General features: G+C 49.1%; 1 protein-coding gene across 2 annotated transcripts; it reads right to left on the reverse strand.

Annotated features, from left to right (window-relative positions):
- Nucleotides 1-4390: 4390 nt before the first annotated feature.
- OTX2 (orthodenticle homeobox 2) lies at nt 4391-8903 on the reverse strand. Of its 2 annotated transcripts, none has more exons than XM_057733133.1 (3): nt 8807-8903; nt 7644-7795; nt 4391-5767 (listed from the first exon to the last, which is right to left on the reverse strand). In XM_057733133.1, exons 1-3 carry the CDS (start codon nt 8901-8903, stop codon nt 5147-5149), a joined length of 870 nt encoding a protein of 289 aa, XP_057589116.1. In that variant the 3' UTR covers nt 4391-5146. The 2 variants fall into 2 exon arrangements, with proteins under 2 accessions (XP_057589116.1, XP_057589114.1); XM_057733131.1 differs by having other exon boundaries at nt 5147-5767; nt 7644-7819.
- Between the last annotated feature and the right edge of the window lie 13766 nt (nt 8904-22669).

The following is a 22669-nucleotide window of genomic DNA, read 5'->3' on the forward strand; positions in this document are numbered from 1 at the left end:
CGGGTTGGTTTTTAAACATAAAACACACTGCTTGCGAGAGAGGAAGTCTGGCTAATTCTCTTTAGAGCTGGGGGGCGCGTCGCTTGCTTTGGGGACTGCTGCATAGTGGAAGGCCTTTCAAACACATGCCTGCTTACTTCTCTTCCGCAGCCATTTCCCCATACAAAAGCTTCCTCCAGCCCCTGTGATGGGTTCCGTTTCCTTCAAACTGCTTCCACCAGAAAAACTGCCCTTTACAGAGTCTAAATTTCGTTTTAATCAGGTTAAAACCGAAAAGCCATTTATTATTTTAAGGTCTCATGTTGCTATTAACAGGCAGTTTAGAAGAGATGCTCCAAGCGGTTGTATACAATGTGTCTCAATACACCGGAGCACCACCGTTTCACATGTAGTGTTAATTCTGTCCGAGACAAATCCCATAATCTGTGCAGTTTCAGAGCCTAATACGGGAAAACATCGGGGTGGGTTTTGTTTGGGGTTTTGCTCTCTCCATCCCACGGGAAAGTCCCAGGGCTCCCCGTCTTTTGTATCATGCTAACCCAAGGGCAGAAACGGGGCGACTAGAGGGATCAGGTTTTATCAGGGCATGCTGCGCTTACAGGGTTCTGGTCGTTGAGAAGAGGAAAAGAAGTGTTGGAGACTCTGGTCGCAGATCTGGGCGTGCAGATGCGTGTCTGGGGCGTGAACCCTTTTGTGGTACGAAAGGGAAAGAGATGGCTGTTCTACGTAAAGGTTTTCAAGGAAGGCGTGAAACAGGCCGAGGTCTTGGCTGAACCCGACTCTGAATCTCTTCCGCATTTTGGTTTCCTAAGACGTCAGCTTCCATTTGTGTGGGATGCGCTTGTCTCCTGCCTGACTCCTTTGTGTTTCTCTTTTGCATGATTAAAACACGTCTCTGTATGCAGTAAACTACCACCTCACACTGGGACCCCTGGTTTTGGGTTACAGCTTTGTCCGGGTAACAACAGCGAGGTTTTCAGCGGGTGTTTAGATGCGGGTTCAAACATGTGGTGAGCGCGCCGGGGCTGGCCGCCCGAGCGCCCGCTTCTAGTTAAGTGGAGGCGGGCGCAGGACGGCGGCCCTGCCCTGCAGGTAACCGGAACGGGCCGCCCGGCGCTGTCCGGGACACCCAAGGCACGGCTCTCCTCTTCCAGAACTGGCCTCCGGCCTTCAGGGCCTTTGAGTGCCGCGCCGGGTCTGAAAAGGAGAAGTCGGGGCCTCGGGTTTCAAGGCGAAATCTAGAGGCGTCCGGGAAAAGGGGTGAGCCAAGGGTAAATGAGAGTCCCGCAGGCTCCCCCGAAAGGCTGAGCTCAGAGCCGAGGAGTCCCAGGGAGGGCAGAACACCGAGCACAACTCCTCCAGCCCCACTAGCAGAACTCCCAGGCTTTCCTGGAGGATCCCTGGGGGCCAAGGCAGGCCCAGCTGGACCCCCTCGTCGGCGCCATCTCTGCGCCGGACACCGGAGGCCGAAGGCGCGGCGGGAGCCCCGCTGTGGCGGCGGCTGCCTCGCCCTTCACCGCCAGGAGGACACCCAGCCGTCTGCGGCGCTTCCTCCCGGGGGGGAGGAGGCGAGGAAGGCAGGAGGCCGCGGGCCCCGCCGGGCCGCCTTCTCTTCCCTGGCCCCGCTCCTGGGCCCGGCAGGCCCAGCGCGCCATCCTCTCCTGAGGTTTCGGCTTCCGTTCCCGCCAGCGCAGGGCATTCGCCTCCGGGCCGGGCCACACACACGCACCTGGAGCTCGGCCGGGCCGTGAAGCCAGCCGGCCACGGGCGCCCAGGCCCACGGCTGACCCCGAAGCTGACTTCAGGGCCTGAGGAGGCCGCGCTCCTCCCCGGGCTGGCGGCGCGCGGGCCTCCCCTCGGCCCACAGCGCCCAGAGCCCGCGAGGGAGACTGAGGACCGGGCCGGGAGGTGGGCCACGGCTCGGCCGAGGTTCCAACCAGAGCCCAAGCCAGACCCGAGAGAGGGAAAGCCGGAGGACGAGCGCCTCACGGCCGCCCCGGCCTGGCCCGCAGGGCCGAGGGGGGCCCAGAGGGCGGCGCCGGCCTGGAGAGCCACCTGGGCCTCGGGCCCGAGACAGAGGTGCGACTGCTCCTGCCCTCCAGCTCCTGTCGGCAGTGGAGGTTTAGAACACAGCTCTGCAGGACCGCCGTGTGTTCAGAGCACAAGCCACTCCGGGGCCGCCTCGCCCGCACCTGGGCGCCGGGGCCTCCGGGGTGAGGGTGGGGAGAGCCGCCGGAAAGGCGAGATTAGAGGGAAGCGCGTGGGAGAGGAGTTGAGGAAACGGACCAGTATCTCAGACTCCGAGGTTTCGAAAGCCGGAATTTAATTGACTTGATTGGATTTCTCTTATCTGCGAAGGGACGAAAGACTTCCAAGGTGAAATACAAAGGGCCCAGAATGTTTGTGGGAAAGATAAAGGTTTGGGACAACAGACGTTTGTAAAGGAAACTGCCCCACCCTCAGCTGCACCCCTCAAAACGAAGATTACATCAACGTTCAAGTCTTTGTCGATCGCCAGCAAGCAATTGAAGTAGCTCCCCAACGCCTTTGGAAGGCGGCGTCATTTCAGTACCAAGTGATGACGATCATTGGACTTAACTTTATGAAGCCGGGTCTCGGCTGGGCGCGGTGACCAGAACCCTCTGGACTTGGGAGCCCGCGCTAGATCCCCGCCTCCCTTGCCCTCCCTCCGTTGCACGCGGTCGGGGGGAATTCATTTCTACTTCGCCATCAATTCAAAAGGATTTAAATCCTTGGTCTGTCGAACGAAGTTATGCAAAGGTGATAGAAAAATTAGTTTCAAAGGGGGCTCAGCGCCTTTTTCTGACGTCCTCCCTTTTTAAAGTACGAGGAGAAAAGCCTAACTGCGTTTATTTGCTGAGTAGTCCACTGTTTGTCGTTGTTATTGTTTTTATAAAGAGGGTGATCTTTCCTGTCCCTTGTGGGGCATCCTGAAAACGGAAGGCAGTGTGAGAAATTATTTTGGACTTGCTTTACTTGCATGAAAAAAATTGGGAAAATAAGACCCAGTATCTGGACAACTATAAAGCAAAGATTCATGTTCCTTTCTTCTCTGACTCCCCCACCCCCACCCCCCAATCTCACTCCAGTGTAAACTACAGTAGGGTGAATATTATCAGTAGGGACTGGAAAATCTTGCCATCAAGTTGTGCCTCAGTTGTTGACTGTAAACTATTCCTTTAGCAGCAAAACAAAAACAATTATTAGACAAGATCATACAGGGCTCAAGAGAGCATGTGCAGCCAGGGATGGGAAAATTAGCCAGAAAACAAAATAGTTGCAACTGCTAACATTCATTTAAAAAGTTACAATCAGGAGTCACTTAATTTTGGTCAAACTTAAGAGCATAAGGAGTTTAAAATGAAATTAAATCTTGCTTTTACCTGAGGAGCACCATAATCATTGGCCCATTTGTCTTTTCTGGTGATTGGTTTGCAAAATGCAGGTATAACTAAGAAAGGACTTTTTTTTTCCGCACAGCACTATCTTAAAAACAAACAAACAAACAAACAAAAAAACACTGACCAGGGTGCCTTATGTTCAACTACTGAAATTATAGGTTTTAAAACTTTTCTGAAACTCTTTTGTTCAGAATCATTTCTGCCTGAATTGCCTTCAGATTCTGATTACATTCCCTCTCATGTTTACCTCAGATTTTTTTGGAAGTTAAAAAAAATCCTCTTGATCAAATAGGAGAATAGAAACAAGGAATTCTTGTCAGTCACATTTTCTCTGAGTTACTACAGTTCATCCCTTCTTGCTTAAATAACCAATCTATGTTAAGACATACTAGTAAAGTGCCTAAGAGATCATTAGGGTATCTGGCAGGGAGGGAAAAGCAAAGAGAGCTTTCGATTGTTAGGCTCTCTATACTCAATTTCAGAGCAGTACTAATGAAAGTCACAAAAAGTTTACATACCGGTCATTCACATCTTGTTCATCCATAGATTAGACCCCCCCCCCCCCCCCGGCCAAATTTTTTGGAAATAAAGTTTGCTAATTCCCTCTCTGACCCAAGAAAAACATGTTTTGGGAAGGAGTGTCTGAATGTGGGCTTCTCATTCATAAATAGTGGTATAAAATTAAACTGGACCCAATGTTGTGCTAGAACCATTTTAATATAATTATACATATCTGCCAAATCCAGGAAGGAAGGTTTATGCATATATAACTTTTCCAGTTAACATCTGCAAGCATAAACAACGATGATCTCAGTTTATAAATTCATCAGGGTCAGAGCAATTGACCAATGTCTCTTTACTGCTAGGCTTACCAACAGTAAATTACAGATGAATGTGTCCTTTTGTTTCTCTTCTCTCACTCTCCTTGTCCAGAGACATTTTGTTGTAAAGTTTCAGTGCAGCTCACCTCCAGCCAAAGGTAATCTTTTTAGAGAAGTACTCAGTTGCTCTGAATTTACTTATAATTATAACCTATTTAATCACAGAAGAACCCCTGCAGAGGTGGAGTTCAAGGTTGCATACAATAACAGGAGATCACAGTTTTGAAGTCTAGCACAGATTAAAAACCACAGATGTACCATTTATATAAGACACACACTGATTGTCTCTTAAACTACATATTGACTCCTTATGAACATTATTTTTTAAATAAAGTAGTGCATCTAGGACAATCAGTCGCACAATTCACACAGCCCTGAAAAGTTTTTCAGTGCCAACTACCAGTTGGTCATGAAACGTGAGTGAGCTTGAGACACTGTCCATTCCTAAGATTCAACCAAGGATTGGCTAAGACATTGGAACACCACTGCTTAAGAAGGCTATGTCCTTCTCTCCTTTCCCTCACAATTTAGTTTTGTTTGTTTACTTTTGGTGGTATTTGGTTGCACATGGCTAGAATGCTTTCGATCACTTTGTGAATCAGGAAAACCAATGATCTAAAACTATGATAGGATCTTAAGTAGCTTGGTTTGTCCATTTCAGGTAGCTGGTTGGTAGGCCCCTCTAAGGCCTTTCATTTTTCCTTCTATGCTTCCCGGGACATTGATCAGAAGATGAGTCTGAGTATCATACCGTCTAGCTCTTTTAACCAATGCCTGGCTAAAACTGGAATGTCCAGCCCAGTATATTTAAAATTCACCCACAAAAAGAGGTTCTGCAGGTCTTCACAAAACCTGGAATTTCCATGAAGATGTCTGATCTTTATAATCCAAGCAGTCAGCATTGAAGTTAAGCTTCCAGGAGGCAGTTTGGTCCTTATAATCCAAGCAATCAGTGGTTGAGTTAAAACCCAAGCTTGAAGCTCCATATCCCTGGGTGGAAAGAGAAGCTGGGGACTGATTGAGATGGCTGGTGACTGCATTGGTACCCATGGGACTGAGTGTGGTCCCTGGTCCAGGAAGCTGGTGATGCATAGGGGTCAAATAAGATCCACAGTCCATGCCCCCAAAGTAGGAAGTTGAGCCAGCATATCCTTGACTATAACCTGAAGCCTGAGTATAGGTCATGGGATAGGACCTCTGCATGCAGGAAGAGGAGGTGGACAAGGGATCTGAGAGTGGGGAGATGGAAGCTGGGCTCCAGATAGACACAGGAGCACTGCTGCTGGAAATGGCTGGGACTGAGGTGCTAGAGGGGGGAGTGAATTGGCCACTTGTTCCACTCTCTGAACTCACTTCCCGAGCAGGAGACGTCTTCTTTTTGGCAGGTCTCACTTTGTTTTGACCTCCATTCTGCTGTTGCTGCTGCTGTTGGCGGCACTTCGCTCTTCGATTCTTAAACCATACCTTGAAGGGAAAGAAACTTCTTTAACATGGTTTCAATAACTCCTTAAGGAAAAGAGTGGCTCCCAGATTATAAATCTGTCCTACATGGACAGATGAGCTAAGGAGACAATCTCTCCTGCCAGTGAAACTCTCACATATGCTCCTGAATTATAAGAAAGTTGGGGAGGCTCTATCTAAAAGCACTTGACCCTGCTTTACTCCTAGTTCAGAACAGTAAGATAATCACCCAAATCACATGACTAAAAATTCTCCTCTTTATTTCCTACCTCTTATTTCACTTCAAATACACACATACACACAGACCCAGCTGCATTCTGGAACACTCTCGCAATGGAATGGAACATCTCTATGTCTTTTGGATGGGAACATAAGAGACATAAGGAGGGAAAACTATTCTGTTGTAATATGCCAACAAGAAATTCAAACACTTTTCAGTCCATCTTCCAGGTAGCAACTGCTAATATGTAAGTTGGTTCCACCACTCTACTTTTTATTTCTCCTAGGAAGACTCCAAAAAGAAAGCTCCCAGGAGAAATGACCCTGTTGAGGAAGAAGTCTGAAAACCACCATTTGCCAAAACCTGCTTTATGGTACGTGGAGTAACTTGTATATACTCTGCTTTGAGCTCAAAGACAGACTTCTCTCCTAGTCTCCAGTCTGAGATGGAGGCTATGCCTTCAGGGTCATGCCACTCGACACAGAGATTGTTTCCTGTATTGTGTTGTTGGCTTGTCAACTTTACCTCTGTGTGTAACCTTGAAAATTCTCTTTAACAGCCTCTTCTGTGTTCTGCAATAAAGGAGTGGTGTCTGGGGAGGGGAGGGGGGGCTTATCAGGGAAGCCACTGGGATCTGGGCAGAAGTCCTTGGTTGTCCTCTTGCATGAGCTCTCCACACGGGTGTCTTAGCTGTGGTGATATCATGCCACGAAGGCTGAGCACAAACCACCAACCATGTGGAGCCATTTATTTCCTTTCAGTGAAGACTTTAGTTCAAGCTTCACAGGTGCTAAAACTTCTGTCCTACTTTGAAAAAGCTTCTTTTTGATTGGCAGTTCATGCTGATGTCTCCTAGCGGAAGGGGAGTCCCAGGTGTATGTGTTGTTTCGGTGCTAAACATTCTTTCCAGAGAAATCTATATGGGACTTGAATTCCAGGAAAGTTGGAGTTTACTTTCCTCTCCAGCTTAAGGTCAATTTAAGGGGGAGTAAGAGAGGGGGGTAGGTATCACAAGGATAGCATGTTGATATTTTATCTGCCGACTGGCTCAGATCTAGCAAATTCTGTTCAATCTGTAAGAAGTCAAAGGAAACACTCTTGTGTAATTTCTTCTTCTACCACCAAACTGACATGTGACCTTGAGCAAGTCATTTACTCTATTTCTTCATCTGTAAAAATATTGGAACTATCCAGGAGCTAAGCTTCTTTTACCCCTAAAAGTAGGTGGGGGGCGGGGGGGGGGGGGGGAGCGGGGGTCGGATTTCCAATAGGGGAAGGGGAGTATTAAAATATTATGTGACTATCCTTGAAATCTGCCAAGGCTGGGCTTCTGTCCACCAGGGATCCAAGGGTTCTAGGCCTGTGCTTGATCACCGCAGCTAAATCACCAGTCTTACTTTGCAACCTGGGCGGGAAGACCCTTGGTTATAGGAGTGGGTGGGGTGGAGGGACAAAAAGGGGTTCGAGGAGAAATCACTCAAGGGGCCTTAACAGAAAAGTTTACCGGCTTCCAAGCCGAGGGTTTCGTTTCAAACCTTGCTTTGGTCCTCTCCAAGACCTGGAACACTCCTGGGTCCTCAACATACACCCCGCTGGGGGCGGGCGGGGGGAGGGGGGTGGCATGGTCAGGAAGGTTAGTTCTGTCTAAATCTGCCCTACCTGTACCCTGGACTCGGGCAAGTTGATTTTCAGCGCCACCTCCTCCCGCATGAAGATGTCTGGGTATCGGGTCTTAGCAAATAGTGCTTCCAGCACGTCTAGCTGCGCCCGAGTGAACGTCGTCCTCTCCCGCCGCTGTTTCCGAGGGGTGGCTGCGGGACAAGAAGCCCAGGGCCCTTTAGGGTGGGGGAGCAGTTTCTCAGTCATAGGGGTCTCTGTGGGTGTCCGACTCTCCCCACCCCCACACCTCAGCGCTCCGCGGGTCCTCGCATCCGCTCAACCCCCTCCCCACGTTCTCCCCACCCCCTCCCCGGCCTCGGCTCCTCTGGCAGACGCTGCCCCTTCCAGGGGAGCCCCCACTCCGCCTGACCTCGGAGATGGCTCCAGACAGAGCGTCCCTTCGGAAGCTAATAAAACAACTGAAATAAAAGGAAGGCAAAAAACGAGAACCCTCCAAAATCAACCCCTAAACCACAACACAAAAACTGCACTCTGTGAAGCCAAAGGATCTGCCAGGACCGGCAGCTCGAATTGATGGGGCAAATCTCGATCCTGCCCGAGATCCAGGCTTTTTAGGACTCCAGGGGCCTTTGTTCCTCCATCTTTCAAATGGGGGCATATTTCATACTTCTCGTTCTACGAGGATTTTAAAAAAACAGATCTGATCGGAAAGGAAAGCACTCGCACCCGGGGTAAATCACACCTCTAAGGATTAGAGGCGAAGGGCCTGGAGGTCAGAGGGGAAGCCCCAGGCTTAGCCTGGAGAATTTATGAAGAGAGACCCGACTTCGCCAAGAGGGCACTTCCGAGGAACTGGACTTCGCGGTATGGGCAGAGTCCTCTCGCCCAAATGACAAGGGCAGTAGCCTTCCTCGCCCCACTCCAATGTGTGTCCCCTGTTCACTACAATTAAAAAGATGTGATTTTCTGGAAACTTGTAAATGCACCTACTCCCTTTCCCCCAGCCCCTGTCCTCTCCTCGGCCAGTAAATGCCCCGTGGCTTTGAGCTGCTTCCCGGAAGGAAAACCCAGTGGAGACACGCCTGGATCTGGGGCGGGGACGACGCGACCGCCGACCCCGGTGCTCCGGGGGCAAGGGTGTCACAACCCCGCGGAGTGGGCGTGAGGAAGGGCAGGGCAGGAGTGCCGCGGGGCTCACTTACCCGGATAGCCCACCGAGGGGTGCAGCAAGTCCATGCCCGAGGTGGTCAGACTCAGTCCATTGACTGCGTAAGGCGGTTGCTTAAGATAAGACATCATGCTAAGGTTGTTTGGAGGCGCAAAGTCGGCCCAAATCCGGGGGACCCAGCCGGAAGGTCTCGCTTCGCCCGGGGTGGACAGATTCAGAGTCCTTGGTGGGTGGGTCTGGAGTGGTGGAACTAAGGCAAAGCAAACAAACAAAGAGGTGCTGGTTTACCGCCTCGGAGGATGCAGCTCTTCCACGTTTCACCACTAACTTAAAAAAGAGCCCGGACTGTGCAAGGCAGAGGCTTTTAAAGGACTTGCAGAGCCTTCCCCCTCTCCCCTCCCCAGCTGCTCTGGAACTAGAGGAGATGGAGAGAGACCAGATAAACCTGTCTTCCCCACCCCCAGCCAAAACTTAAAAAAAAAAAAAAAGACCCGAAGAAAGCAATAACAATCTGCCTCCTCCCCGCCCCCCCCAAACCCCACGCCTCCAAATGCACACATTGCATTCCTATCCTTACATTTGCATAGGACTCCTTGGCTGGCGCTAGCTAATTGTCTCAAACAAAACTTGATTGGGGCCATTTGCAGAGACAAAGAACTCTTTGGCTAAATAAATAATGCTGATAACAAAGACCATTGGTGAGAAACAAAGAAACAATTCAAGAAATCTACCTCTCCCCAGACTGTTGCCTTTCCAAGGCAGATTTTAATTATCTTAGCTTTTTACCACTTTCAACTGCTGGGAACCTAAAATGTCAGTGCATTTAACATCTAAAATACCAAGTTGCTAAACAGCAAACTTGAGAAAACTGCTCAACCACTATTATTCCACATTTGAAGTCACTTCCAGTAATCATTTTCACCTAATTAGTAGTCTGGGTAATTAGATTTCGAGGTAACAGATTTATTAGGGTTTTGGAGAACCTTGATTATATGTGTCTAAAGAACTAAAGCTAAACAAACAAGTATTTAACTTTTAATCGACACCCATCAAATATTTAAACATAGTGCAAAAAAAAGTCTCCAAGTTTGACACAGGGTTTACTAGAAATTCTGAAGTAAAGTTAGAATCCCACCAATCAGATAATGACAGGCTCCCACATTTGCAAGTAGAAAGGGTGTGCATTTGTAGTGCAAGCTGCTTCCATGTTGATTTTGATGTGTGGAGGCTGCTGATCCTGCAGGAGGCAAATTTTCGGACATTTGGGTCCTCAGCAGCGACAGCAGAGTTTCCTGTTAACTCTAGCTCCTTTTTGCATGTTCTAGTTTTGAAGAAAGTAGATACCCAAACACCCAAAGTTGTGAAACTAATAGAATGTCTCCCTACCTTTTAAGTTTCCTAAAATTCTATAAGAAAAAGAGCTCAGAGACAGAAAAGGAAGGAAGAAAGAGAAAAGTTATTTACTTTATTCAGATGAGTATTTCTCACTCCTCCAAACAAAGGGATCCAAAATGGATGTTTATTGACTGGCTGTTTGCAATTTTGGCTTTTATTTTCCTAAAAGGTGGCAGTTCTCCTGCATGGATTTCTACTTTGAAACTTTGACACTATGAGAGATTGCTTCAAAATGGCGGATACAAGATTAGGAGAAGTTCCCTCTTACTTTTACAGAGGTCTTACTGAGTTTTAAGGACTCTGGGTTTCAAATTTACATTGCTTAAGAGATCAAGACACAGAACTCCACAAATGGAACTCAGTTACTGCAACTTCTTCCTGATGTAAATTCATAGCACAAAAAATCATGCTTTTCTACCCTTAGATCTAATGTAATGTAATTTTATAAATGCCCTTGTAGCAGTTTGTATTATCTCACCAGTAAAACTAATTTAGTTGCTCCTACAACTAAGACGTGATGTTTTATCTTTTCTTTTCAAGACACAGTTATTTGGAGACTGTGAAAATAATATTGCTTTAAAATACAGTTATGTATTAGTTTTAATAGCCTCTATGCTGGAGTTCTTTCTTGTTTAATGCAATCTTACTATGTTGGAAAGTTCTGAACTACTATAGAAACAACTAAAATCATATCAGATGTGCACATGAGAAATATGGACGTGATCTTATATGTAGAGCTCTCACCCAGTTAGAAATGCCTGACACATCATACATTAAAGCAGCACATTCTAGCATAAAAAGCAGTTACAATCAGAAAGCACCAGGACAGAGATCCTTCTTGGAGCGCCTTTGCTCTACCATCGAAAAAAGACCAAAATTCCCGGCATAGACTGTTTTCCATTTGCTACCGGATACATCTTTAAAAGAAAAAGGAACAAAACAAAACTAGGACGTATTCTGGACAGCTAGCCTAGACATGCGCTCTCCAAAGAAGAGGCCTTAGACACTTCCATCTAACTTTCAAAGCCCTTCCAGGAAGCCTTTCTCCCTTCCTCTCTAAGCAGAGTCCAGAAAAGGGAAAAGAAATCCCTTTTCAAAAATGCGAGCCTCAAAACCACTGCTCAGGAGGTGGCCCCTGGAGAACTCCTACCTAGAAGGAGCGGGCGGCTGTCTCGCGGCAAGTCCTCGCAGCCACTCGGTGCCCACACCTCCGGGCGCGAGTGACTTGGTCCGGCGTCCCTGCCCGGCAGCCCCGCAGCCCCGGCGCCCGAGGTCCTGCTCCACTGCCCGCCCCGGGCCGCGCCGCCTTATATCTAACGGTCAATTCGTGCAATCTGTCGCTCCCCTCCCCCTCCCCCCGTTTTTTTTTTTTTTTTCATCTTCCAAGGAGCCCATCTACCAGTTGCTGTGTCCTCGCTCAATAATAATTACCTCGTCCGAGAATTAATTATAATAAATGTTTTCTTGATAAACTAACGAGATAATCCGAAGGGCACACGTCCCTTAATTACAGGCCGCCGTGCTCAGCTCTGCATCTCGTCCGGGCTGATTAATTTTCTGCATGATGGAAAGGAAACAAAACTACGCGGACTGGTGACCGGCCTGCGGCTCGGAAGACAACGCAGAGGAAGAGGGGAGAGAAAGAAAAAGGAGATGTGCTGGCAGCGCGGAAAACAGCCGGCGCGGGCCTCCCTCCGGCGAACTCGAGCGAAAGTTTCTGGCCTCAGGGAATCAAACCACGCTGCCACCCGCGAAGGAGGGAGGAAGAAATGTGCCAAAAGGGTTGGCCTTGACTGTTAATTATGGCGAGGAGAAAGCCTGGTGTTAGCTCTGAGCGCAGAGGTCTGGGTGTCTACCTGCCTTTGAGGGGAGGAGTTTCCTCTTCAGCTCCTCTCTTGTGCTAATAACTTTGGTGACGGGGAAAAGTCCCGAGCAGAGCGGGGGACATCCTGACCGCGAACCTCTGGGATGCAGGGAGAATTTCCAGAGTGACCTCCCCGTGCCCTCCCCAAGCAGTCCACCACTCAAGGGGCATCGCAGCTCGGCCTCCTGTGCCCGCACCCCCTTCGGTCTGTCGTGGAGGAAAAAGGCGACCGGGCGGAATCCTGACGGGGACGTGGGTTTCAAAACATGTGTCCGGAAACCAGGCTATGATCTCAAAAGTCACTTGAACGCTTCAACACGAAGACTTCTTCGGGGTCGGCGGCGGGACTCGTGGCCGAGGCTGGGTGCCGGCTGAGCCCTTCTGCGGGTGCTGCCCTCGGTGGACCGAGGCTGGAGGCTGGGCCTCGGCGCCCCGCTGGTGCCGGCGCGACCCGGCCCGAGATGCCCGGGTGTCCCCGCGCCTGCAAGCAGAGTGCGCGAGCGCCCAGGCAGCCCCGGCCGCTGTCCCCGACCGAAAACAACCGAGGGGCCGCCTTCCCACCGGAAGGGTGCCAGTCCCCTGCTCTGTGCGGCCTCGGGCGGAGCAGGGGCCACTCACCGCCGCCTCTGCCCGCCCCAGGTGCGCGGAGGGCTGAGCGGGGCGGGCCGGGAACCGTCCCCGGCAGTCACGTTGTACAACGACTCCTCCACGCTCGCCTGGTCTAGGACCACAATACACAACAGCCATTGCGGGGGGGGGGGGGGGTGATGGCACGCCCAGGGTTTTTTTCCCCCCGGGGTGGGGGAAGTGGTGATCAAAAAGAAAAAGGGCGTTTGCAGGCCCTCTGGAAGAGGCCGAGAATCTTGGCGAGCTGCTCTTGGCTGGGGGAGAGGGGACCGAAAAGAGAGAGCAGCGAGCGCCGGAGTGGAGGAGGTGCCTCCCCCGCCTCCTCCGTTGTCCTCTAGGGTTTCTTCTCACGTTCATTAGGGCCAGGCAGGGGCTCGAGCTGCGGCCGCTGGCGCCCGCCGACCCTCCGGCAAGCTGGGCTTTGGGCGCGCGGGCCCAGGGAGGCGCCCAGATTATTATTATTATTAATCATCATCATCATCACCACCATCCATCCATCCATCTAGCTACATCTGCATCTTTTGGTCTCCGACTCTGAAAACGTCCTTGGGATCAATCCAAATGACCCCAACCGCATCTGATGGCCAAAACGCAAAGATCGCAGGGAGAAGCCCAGAATGCGCGCTGACATAAAACAAAACCACAAACAACACCCCTCCAAAATACCCCACATCAGACTCGCAGGGTTTCCACAACGTTTTGCGAAAGCACGGACTCGAGGAGCACGCTGCCTCCCTTCCTCCCACTCTAGCCCTTATCTTCAGATCATACATTTTTCGCAGTGATCGTTATTACACCTCAAAAATTTGCAAGGGTAAAAAATTACATCAGCCCTTAGCAGAACTCCACGTACTCAAAGGTGCATCAGTGGGTCTATTAGAGGTACTGGGGTGATGGCAGACAGAGGGACACATAGATATGGATATAGACAGACAGACAAGACAGACAGACACTTACCTTACAGCCACATGGGAAGTTAGGGGGAAAAAAATCAAATTATCCTTCAAAATTCCAAATAGCCAGCTATCCTAAAAGAAATCAAGAGTATTGAGTTAGAAACCTTGCAATCTTCACCCTTCCATAAGAAGTCAAACACAACAAAAAAATATTTTTCTAAAGAACAGAAATGAGGAAAGTTGCTCGAGTTGGAAACGCGCGTGGGCCCTTCTGTGATACATACAAAGTAGACGTGACGAGGGCTTCTCTAGCGATTTTTATTTTTAATAACAGTGGAGGCTGAGTTGGAGCTGAGGTCGGTTCCGCTCTCAGGGAGATTTGCTGAGAAAGCGCCTCTCTGGCAACTTTTTGACGCAAACTCTCCAACCAATGGCAGGGAGAGAATGATTGACACATCTAAGCCAGAGGGAAAATAATAAAAACACACAACAGGGGGAGGAAAACAGGCCGCTGCTGCACGGGGGGACGAGCAGGCAACAAATCCAGGCCTCCGACATTACCAGAATGTTCTTGAAAGACACTGGGCTCTGCTTAAAATATACATTATGGGCCGGAGCATGTGAACTTATTGTATAATTAAAATGATGGACAGGGAGGCCTCTCCTTTCCTTCTCCTGTTCTTCTTTCCTCTCCTCTCCCCTCACCCCCCTTTTTTGTTTTTGCTTTTGTTTTAAGGAAGGGGAGAAAGGAAACCCATACACTCTAAGATGGGAAGATAAAAATATTTAAGTCAAGATTGGAGAAGAATGAGGGTGGGGGATAGCTGGTTATCACATTCAACACTAGCAATAAGTGTGTAGAACAGACGCAGAAACTGGTGAGGCCGAAGGTAAAAACCACGACTATGCGGTCTCAAACAGGGTCAGACCACGTTGAGGGCACCGAGAAGGGTACAAAAAGGAGGCCTGGGAGTAAGGCGTAGGAGCATAGGCAAGAGAGATGCAGATACACAAGTCCAAGAACAAACTATTTTAAAAAACTCAGTGTCTGTCTCACTCTTTATGTCCCTGTAAACATCTCCCAGCCCCCAGGCAAGAGACCCGGGCTCCTTCGCGCAGGGTTTTTAGAGTTTTAAGAAGCCCAAGGCCTCCTGCAAAGAGCACGAATCCCGGAATCTAACCCCAGGGCCGGTTGGGGAGACAGCAGGAGCCAGGTCAGGACTCGGGGATGTGAGAGTGGGGTCGGCAGGATACCCCGGGAGGGAGCGAACGTCGGAGGCCCGCGCTGGAAACAATCAGTTTCTGCGTGAAAACAAACGGCACCCCCACGCCAGCAGCGGCGGGGCCTGGGACTAACTGAGCCCGCGCGGCCCGAGCCAGGGGCTGGGAGCCGGGACCCGGGGACCGAGCCGGAGAGAGCGAACCCCGGCCCAACTTTTCCTCCTGACCCGGAGAGCGGGGCCCTACAGATCTGAGTCCCCAGAAAAGCAGAAACGGACGGGGTGGGGTGGGATGGGGTGGGGTGGCGGCCACAAGTGGATCGGCTGAGGGTGTGTGAATGAATGGCCGGGTGGGGTGGGGTGGGGGTAGAGAGCAGAAAACAGTTCCTGCCTCACAACTCCCAAAGCCGGAAAAGAAATATAAAATCTCTTCCTAAACACCCTCCCCTTCCCGCCCCCCCCCCCCGCCCCCGCCACGCCACCACGGCAAGTGGGCCCAAAGAAACAGCTCGCTGCTTTTAATTTGGGGACCTATGTTAATGAAGTTGGTAATTAATTCGTCGCTTTGTTGTCGGTTCTTATACTGTATGTGTAATCAAATGTGGCCGTCCTTGGGATTTACAGCAATTAACGAATTACGGGAGTGCGCACGAGGCAGCCGGCGCTCGGCAGCCCGGCTGGGCTCCGGCTCCGGCTCCGGCTCCGGCTCGGCCCGGGGCTGGGCTCTCGGCGGCCGCGCCAGCCTCGCGGGTGTCTCTAGGGCTTTGGGGTCCGGGGTCCCCACAAGCCCCCGAGCGGCCCGGGGCCTGCCCATCTCCTCCCGGGCCCTCCGCGACCGCTCCAGTCCGAAGAGACCCGTTGGCTGTCGCGTTCCCAGGAGTCGAGACTCTCAGGGGGCCCGGGCTGGGGGGAGGGTGAGTACGGACCTTTTTTCTCACCCCGCCCCCACGGTACTAAAGTCCCTGACGACTGCCCCGAGGCCTTTAATTGGGGTGGGGGGGAGAAATGCCCCAGGCGGTCGGGCCCGTGCGGCGCAGGTAGGGAGCCTTGGGCCAGTCACCATGCTTTCGATGAAGGAAGGGCACATCCACCCCGATCCCCTGAGCCAGAGCCTCCTTTCTACCCCAAGAAAGGACAGCGTTTCCCCCAGTTTGAACACGATGATGTTGCAAGCATCAAAGACCGAAAAAGAAAAGTGGACGCTGTGGGTCTGGCGGAGCGAAAGGGCTGGAGCCAGGCCTTGGGGCAGTGGGGGCGGGGCGGGGTGGGCTGGAGAAATACAGAACGCAAGCCTGCGATCTCCACAAAGTGAGTGAAAAATTTTGGACTGGGAGATCTATCCGCAGTGAGGTCCCGAGTCGTGGGGAAGCCTTCCAGCCCGACGTCCTCTCAGATGGCGGGGACAGCTGGATCTCCCCGAAAATTCCCCCCGTTCTGTTCGACAGGGGCAGATTTCGGCGCCTTGGGGGCGTGGGAGGGCTTTTCCCTTTCCAGCGGCCGGGAGCAGACAGCTCCCGCTTCTCTTTTGCCCTCTCGTCTAATAACTTCGCAGAAATGCGGGGCCAATAAACCACGAGTTGGAAATGGACAGTGTTAAATAAACAAGGGTCTCTTTAAAATTCCCATCCACTTCAGATGTCTAAAGTAAGATTGTGATGATTTTGTCACGGTTTGGTAAATTTACCCCTTTAAGAGGCTTTCATAAATCCCAGAACACACCTTCAGCCAGATTTGAATATAGATTTAGGTTTTAAAACCCAGAAGCTGGAAACACCGCTTTATCAAAGAGAATTTCCCTTTAGCTTAGCAATGTGCTGAAGCTCTTAAAAGATTGGATCTGAGAGAGAGAGAGAGAGAGACAGAGAGGAGAAAGAGAACTAGACAGAGAGAGGCACACAGGGGGAAAAAAAAGACTTTCTTTTTCTTTCTAGAGGAATTCTGCCCAGACTCTCCAGCAGTTGGTAGCAAGCAAGCTTTCTCCTGGGTGTCTCCTGGAAAAGTTGCAAAATTGCTCTTCACCTGTAAGAACATGCTCTTTACCTTCCAGTCTCTTCTTGTCAATTTGGAAATTGCAGACAGCCGGGCTCAGGTACAGTCCCCACAAACCGTACTCTAGGTCAGGACAAAAGCCACTAGCTTTGTTTGGGGGGCGGGGGGGGGGGGCGCTGGGCTGTTGTACTGAAAACCTTAGACACTTGGTGGGAGAAAAAGACTCCTTGGATGAAAAGTCTAACTCGATTTTCTGTAAGTCCTTGAACTTCCAATATACTTATTTTGGTCATTTTATTTTCTCTGTTCATGTTTAACTTTTTTTCCCTGTGTCCTCTGTCTTTAATTTTTTTTTCTATGAATCAGACTTATAGTAGCATGCTTTATGTTTTCAGGCAATTTTCATTAACAAGTGGATGGTTTTTGATTGCCATGAGTACAATTATCTTGCTATAAATATGAGATGTAAGCATTCAGAAGCTAAATTGAGAAAACCAGTACATAGGGAATCCAATTATTTCTCAGAGCTTGCATGCAGTTTCCAAAACATGGCTGATATTCATATTTTGAAGTCTAGATGCATGTCTGGTGCTAGCGGGGCTTACATTCTCCACCCCACGTGCCAGGACAGTTTAAAATATTCCAAACTTTCCTCCAAGTTTATTAAGTGTGGTGGTGTGGGGGGGAGTGGAGGAGTGGGAGGAGAAAAGAGAGAGACCTCAGGATTCTTTCAGGCTAATTAAAAAAGAAGATGAAGAACAAAACCCATATTCCGTAAGAACACAGGCTCTCAGGGGCGAAGGGGCCACTTACACTCCCTGAACGCTTGCTTCAGAAATATGAAGATTAATTTCCAATCTTTTCAGTGATTCAGGGGACAGTGGGGAACCACATCTTGCCTTAGAACTGCCACGATATTGAGAACAGTCATTTTTCATTAGGTTTTAAAATACGTCTTTATTAAAAACTTTGACAAGATTAACTTTAATTAATTTTTTAACAAGAGTTAAAGATCGGCGATGCAGGCAGAATTGGGGGGGAAATAGAAGGCAACAGATCACTTATGAATTAAGCTTGGATCGCTTATTCCCTGCATTGCTGTTGCTTCAGAAAAGAGGGTATAAGGGGGAAAGAAACAACTTCAAAGATAGGATTGTGCTGTCCTGATAAAAGAGTCCGAGGCAAATTCCAAATGCAAAAAAAAAAAAAAGAGGAAAAGAGGACCATGTTGTTCCGGAATGAAACGGATTAAGATTGTGTGACAAGTGCGAGATGTGGGGCTGTGAGACATTTATGAGCTGAGTGTGAGCTGGGAGCTATGCGTCTCTGAGCGTGTGGGGACCAAGGGTGTGTGCAGAGCAAGGTTAGGGTGGGGGATAGGAAGGGCATGTGTGATTGTGAGAGACGGAGAGCAGTGTGAGGGGTGTGAGTGTGGGTTTGGGTGTGTGTTAGGAGAGTGTGGACAGGAATGTGGATGGATTGTTGAAGGGTGGTAACTGTCAGTTTATATAATTTTCATCTCTTGGTCCTGAGGTTTCCTTGAAATCAATTCTACTGCAGGCAGCAGCCTTGAGCTTACAGAGCTGATATAAAACAACCATTACAGTCCAATATCTTGCCTGTTTGCAAACTTCATTTAAAACTGGGGGAAAAAAGACCCAGGAATGGTTTTGTAAGAAAGGAAAAAAAGAAGAAAGGAAAACCGCAGTGAAGCTTTAAACTAGTTTGGATAAATCTCTAATCTTTTATTTGTAACCTTTTACAAGCTTTATTTCCCGTATATGAAAAGCTTCTTTTATATGGGCACGACAGACTTTTCCTTTGGATTTTTAATTAGAGCCCATCAATTGTAGCCATATTTAAGAATCAATATAAAGTAATCCTTCGAGATGGGATAAGGTTTTAATCGAAAAATCTAATTTCCCACTCTTTGCAGATCATTTTAAGGGGCTGGTTGATTTAAAAAAAAGAAAGAGTTCAATTTTTAAAAGACATAACACCTAAAACATGGAAAAGATCATGTCTGTAAAATAACCAACTGATGTCGCCTTACAAAGAAAGAAAAAAAAGCCTAGCTGTTGTTGGGAACTTTTTCCTTCTATTTAGAAGAATTTGACTTATTTTTTTCTCAAACACTATTCTGTAATGTGGCTCCTATGAGAGTATTCACACTGAATAGGGAGAGGAAAAAAGAGGAATTGTTTGTCTAAAATAGTACTTCATATGCAAAATGTAGTAACTTAAAATTTTTTTTATTAACAAAGAAAACACAGATCTTGACAGATCCTTTCCACTACAGGCTCCTAAATTCCCAAGATTAGAAAATGAATAACACACACTTTTTATTTGTGTTCACGGATGCAAACTTTCCACTTTCATATCCAGGAATGAACTTTCTGACCAGTTTTTAAACTTCAACATTAGAATTTTGTGATTTTAATTTTTTTACAATAATTGAAAAGTTGCTTATCACAACGGCATAGAATTTTAAGCAGTTCTGCTAGTCACTGGCTTTCAATTTTTCTCTTTTCTTTAAAGAAGAAATATGAAAGCAAGAAAGAAAACAGATAAACAAAAACTAATTGTAAGTGCACAGCCCAAACATTTTTTGCCCCTTAATGATCAAGCTGAGGTATTTGTTCAAAGACTGCACATTATCTAAATGTGTGTAGTGCATTTTCAACAAATATCACTGCTTTAGTTTAAGACAGTTTAAATTATCTCTAAACTAGAAGGGATCCCCTAAAAGTTTATAGGCGTATTTTCGGTCACTGACTTGTTTTTATTGTTACATCTGTATATCTGTTAAGTGCATTTGAAAAAATGAACTCATCATATTTGCTTTTTGAAATCTGAATGAAGAGGGTTTGAACATATTTGATACTCATGCTTTCCTTTTATCTGCAGAAATTTCAATTTATTTAAAAGCCTGACGTTTAATGCACTACATGGCCGCATACGTTTTAGAGACAGCCTCTTGTATTTTCACGTAATCGCGTCTAATGAAAACCTGGGCTTTTCCTTTATTTTATTCCTTTATTTAAAAATGTTAAAATATAATGCATCTTCATTAGGAAAATTGACTGCTGTGCTCACGACAGTTCTTAATTGAAAAGGCAACCTATTTTAATGGTGTGGTTGAGAAGAAGATTACATACTTTATCCAAACACAAAGACAATTAATAATGAGAAGCAGGCTGCTGCCGTGAACTCTAATGCAGTTGCATCACTGTCAGTGAAAAGTGCGCCTACCTGAGATACAGGGTGCAGACTCCCCTGGCTCCCTCCTTCCCCAGCTCACCCACTTCTTAATTTGGGTTTCTTAATGTGTAAGCGCCGAGGCCGGCTGTCATCAGGCGGGCTAGCTTTGGGCAAGTGCGGCGCGGGGCCAGGCGCTCCTTCCCGCGGGTCGCGCGGTCCGGGGCAGGGCCGCCCGGCCGGAGGCGCCCCGGCCGCGGGTGTCTGCGCGCGAACCTGGAGCCCTCCAGCCTGCGAGCCGAGCTGGGCGAGCGCGGCCGCGGCCACCGCGCGCAGGAAGGTTTGGCGACCCAGGGCCACCTGGTGCATTTTGAGAAGTTCACCCAAAGGGACGGGGCTGCCTCGGAGACTAGGTTCCGCTTTGATTCGCTTACGGAAAAGTCGTGGGGAAAAAAGTCTTTTAAAACTGAGAGTTTGGGGCGGGGGCGGGGTGGTCTGGGCGCATATGGTCATCCGGCGGATCCACCAAGTTTGCCAAAGCGCCCCCTCTCCAGCTCGGGCCAGGAGAGCCAAGCGTGAGTGTGCGCGCGCGCGTCTCTCAGGGTGTGCGTGTGTGCCCGCGCGTGCGTGTGTGCTGAACGCGGAGATCCCCACCTTTCCTAGGTTCGAGCACGCCCCGACTCCAGGCTGGGCGCTGGGGAGGAGGAGGCGACTACCTCCGGGCTTTTCCTTTCCCTGGCGAGGCGCGGCCAACTCAGGCCTCACGCCGGCCGCCTCGAACCCGAGCCTGTGCGCCAAGAGGAGACCCCGGGCTCCAAGGCCTGGGCGCTGAACCACCGGCGGCGCCTAGTGCCAGCCGTGGCCCTGCGGACGGCAGAGCCTGGCGCTCCGGGGCGCCGGGACCCGAGGGCACGGTCGGCCCTGGCGGTCGCCAAGCCCCGGGGACGACTACAGGTTGGGGAAGGGGTGATCTCAATTTGGGTTTTTACGAGGTGCTTTGGCGCCCGCGAGGGGCTGGACGCCTGCTGCTTGGAGTCCTACAACCCCTCGGAACCCGCTGGTGGGGCAGGGGGCGGCCGCAGGCTAACAGGCACACTCAGACCTGGAGACCTCTTCCCTTCACCAAAGGATTAGTGGGGGCGGGGGGCCGAGCTCTTTCGGGGAATTCTGGAGGCTTCTCGCGTTGACCAGCCACACGTAGCGCCGGAGGGAGAGATACTGCTGGGGTCTGAGCCCGTGGGAGGTGCTTGGGATGGAAGAGAGGAGCTGGTAGTAGACTTCCAAGGCTGCCCCAAGGACACTCACATACATATTTTGAGGAGGAAGGAGCCCATCCTCCAAGGCCCAACCGGACACAAGGCTTTCCCTTGAAAGATAGCCTTACAGGAAAGTTCCTCCCACAAATGCACACTTCCATCTGCAGTTCTGTGTCCCTGGGCCAGCCTTGTTATCCCTCAGTCATACCCCACTTTCCCTCCTGTTTCCATCTATTCATCTACAGACTACCTGCAGACTTGCCATTTTTGTGATTCTGCCCAGGGGTTAGGGAGCCTCTCAAAACTTCTGAAGTCAAGCAGACCTGGCGTTTTCCCCGAAGCCCCAGGCTCCTCCTCTCCCTCCCTCAGGAGAGGAGGACCTCTAGAGCGTTGTCACCTTCCTTTGATGGGAGCCAGCTATCAGCTATTTGTCAAGGTCTAGGAACCTTCTCCCCTCCTCCCCAACCTCATTCTATGTGATGTATCTAGAGCTTTTCCTGTTCCTTTGGACTGCTTTTTTCAGATTGCAAAAGTTGAAGCACTCCAGTAACTATTTATCAGGCAAGTCTTGGTTTCTGCTAGCAGTGAGGCCATGTGTGTCAGCTGAGTATTAAGGGAGAGTCTAGGTCACAAGACCAGTAAGAAGTGGTTCTCTTCTTTGAATAGCTTGAACCTTATATGCATACTTGCCCAGCATAAGAGTAACAACAGACTAACTTGTATTTGTGGATCTGTTTCTTGGCATTTGACCTATGGATGCTGGAGGTGTCTTTATTAGCATGTGTGTGGCTTTGGATAGCAACTCAATAATGACATTCCTAATCATTTATTGAATACCATTTAAGCTAGTTCAGCAACAGATAGCAGCTCTTGGGCTGAATGGCAGTTTTCTGGCAGCTTATTCAACTAATGGACAAGCAAAAAGCAAAAGTATATTTGCATCCAGTACTTACCTCCTGAATATCATAGACTCACCACTTAAGAGACACACACACCAAACGTGGATGGTATGTTCTAAGTTACTTTTTGAAAAGCGGTTTCCTTCTGGTTGTGCTCTCTTGTATTTGATGCACAAAAGAGGTCAAAGAAACACAGAAGAAACAGGCAAATGGTTTATAGATATTGAGTGTCAATAGAATCATGGCGCTTAATTTATCCTGACCGTTCCCTACTATTTCAGTAAAAAAACAGAAGTAGCAGAGGCCTGGGTGAAGGCTTTTTCTAACAAGTAGATATTCTGTAGACACCAGATATTCACCAAGGAACAGGTCACCTCGAGAAAGCCTGTGTTTGTGATAAAACACATGGAGGGAAACCAAATAATTCCATTATCATTAAGAAATATTTTTAAATGTCCTCGTAGTTGGCATTGGGTAGATACAACCTCAGTCAACTACATTCCAGTAAAAGCAAAAAACATTTTGCATTAGACCATGTAGTCTTAAATCCAGT

This window comes from Hippopotamus amphibius, chromosome 4 (assembly GCF_030028045.1).
Source record: "Hippopotamus amphibius kiboko isolate mHipAmp2 chromosome 4, mHipAmp2.hap2, whole genome shotgun sequence".
In the NCBI taxonomy this organism is placed as follows: Eukaryota; Metazoa; Chordata; class Mammalia; order Artiodactyla; family Hippopotamidae; genus Hippopotamus; species Hippopotamus amphibius.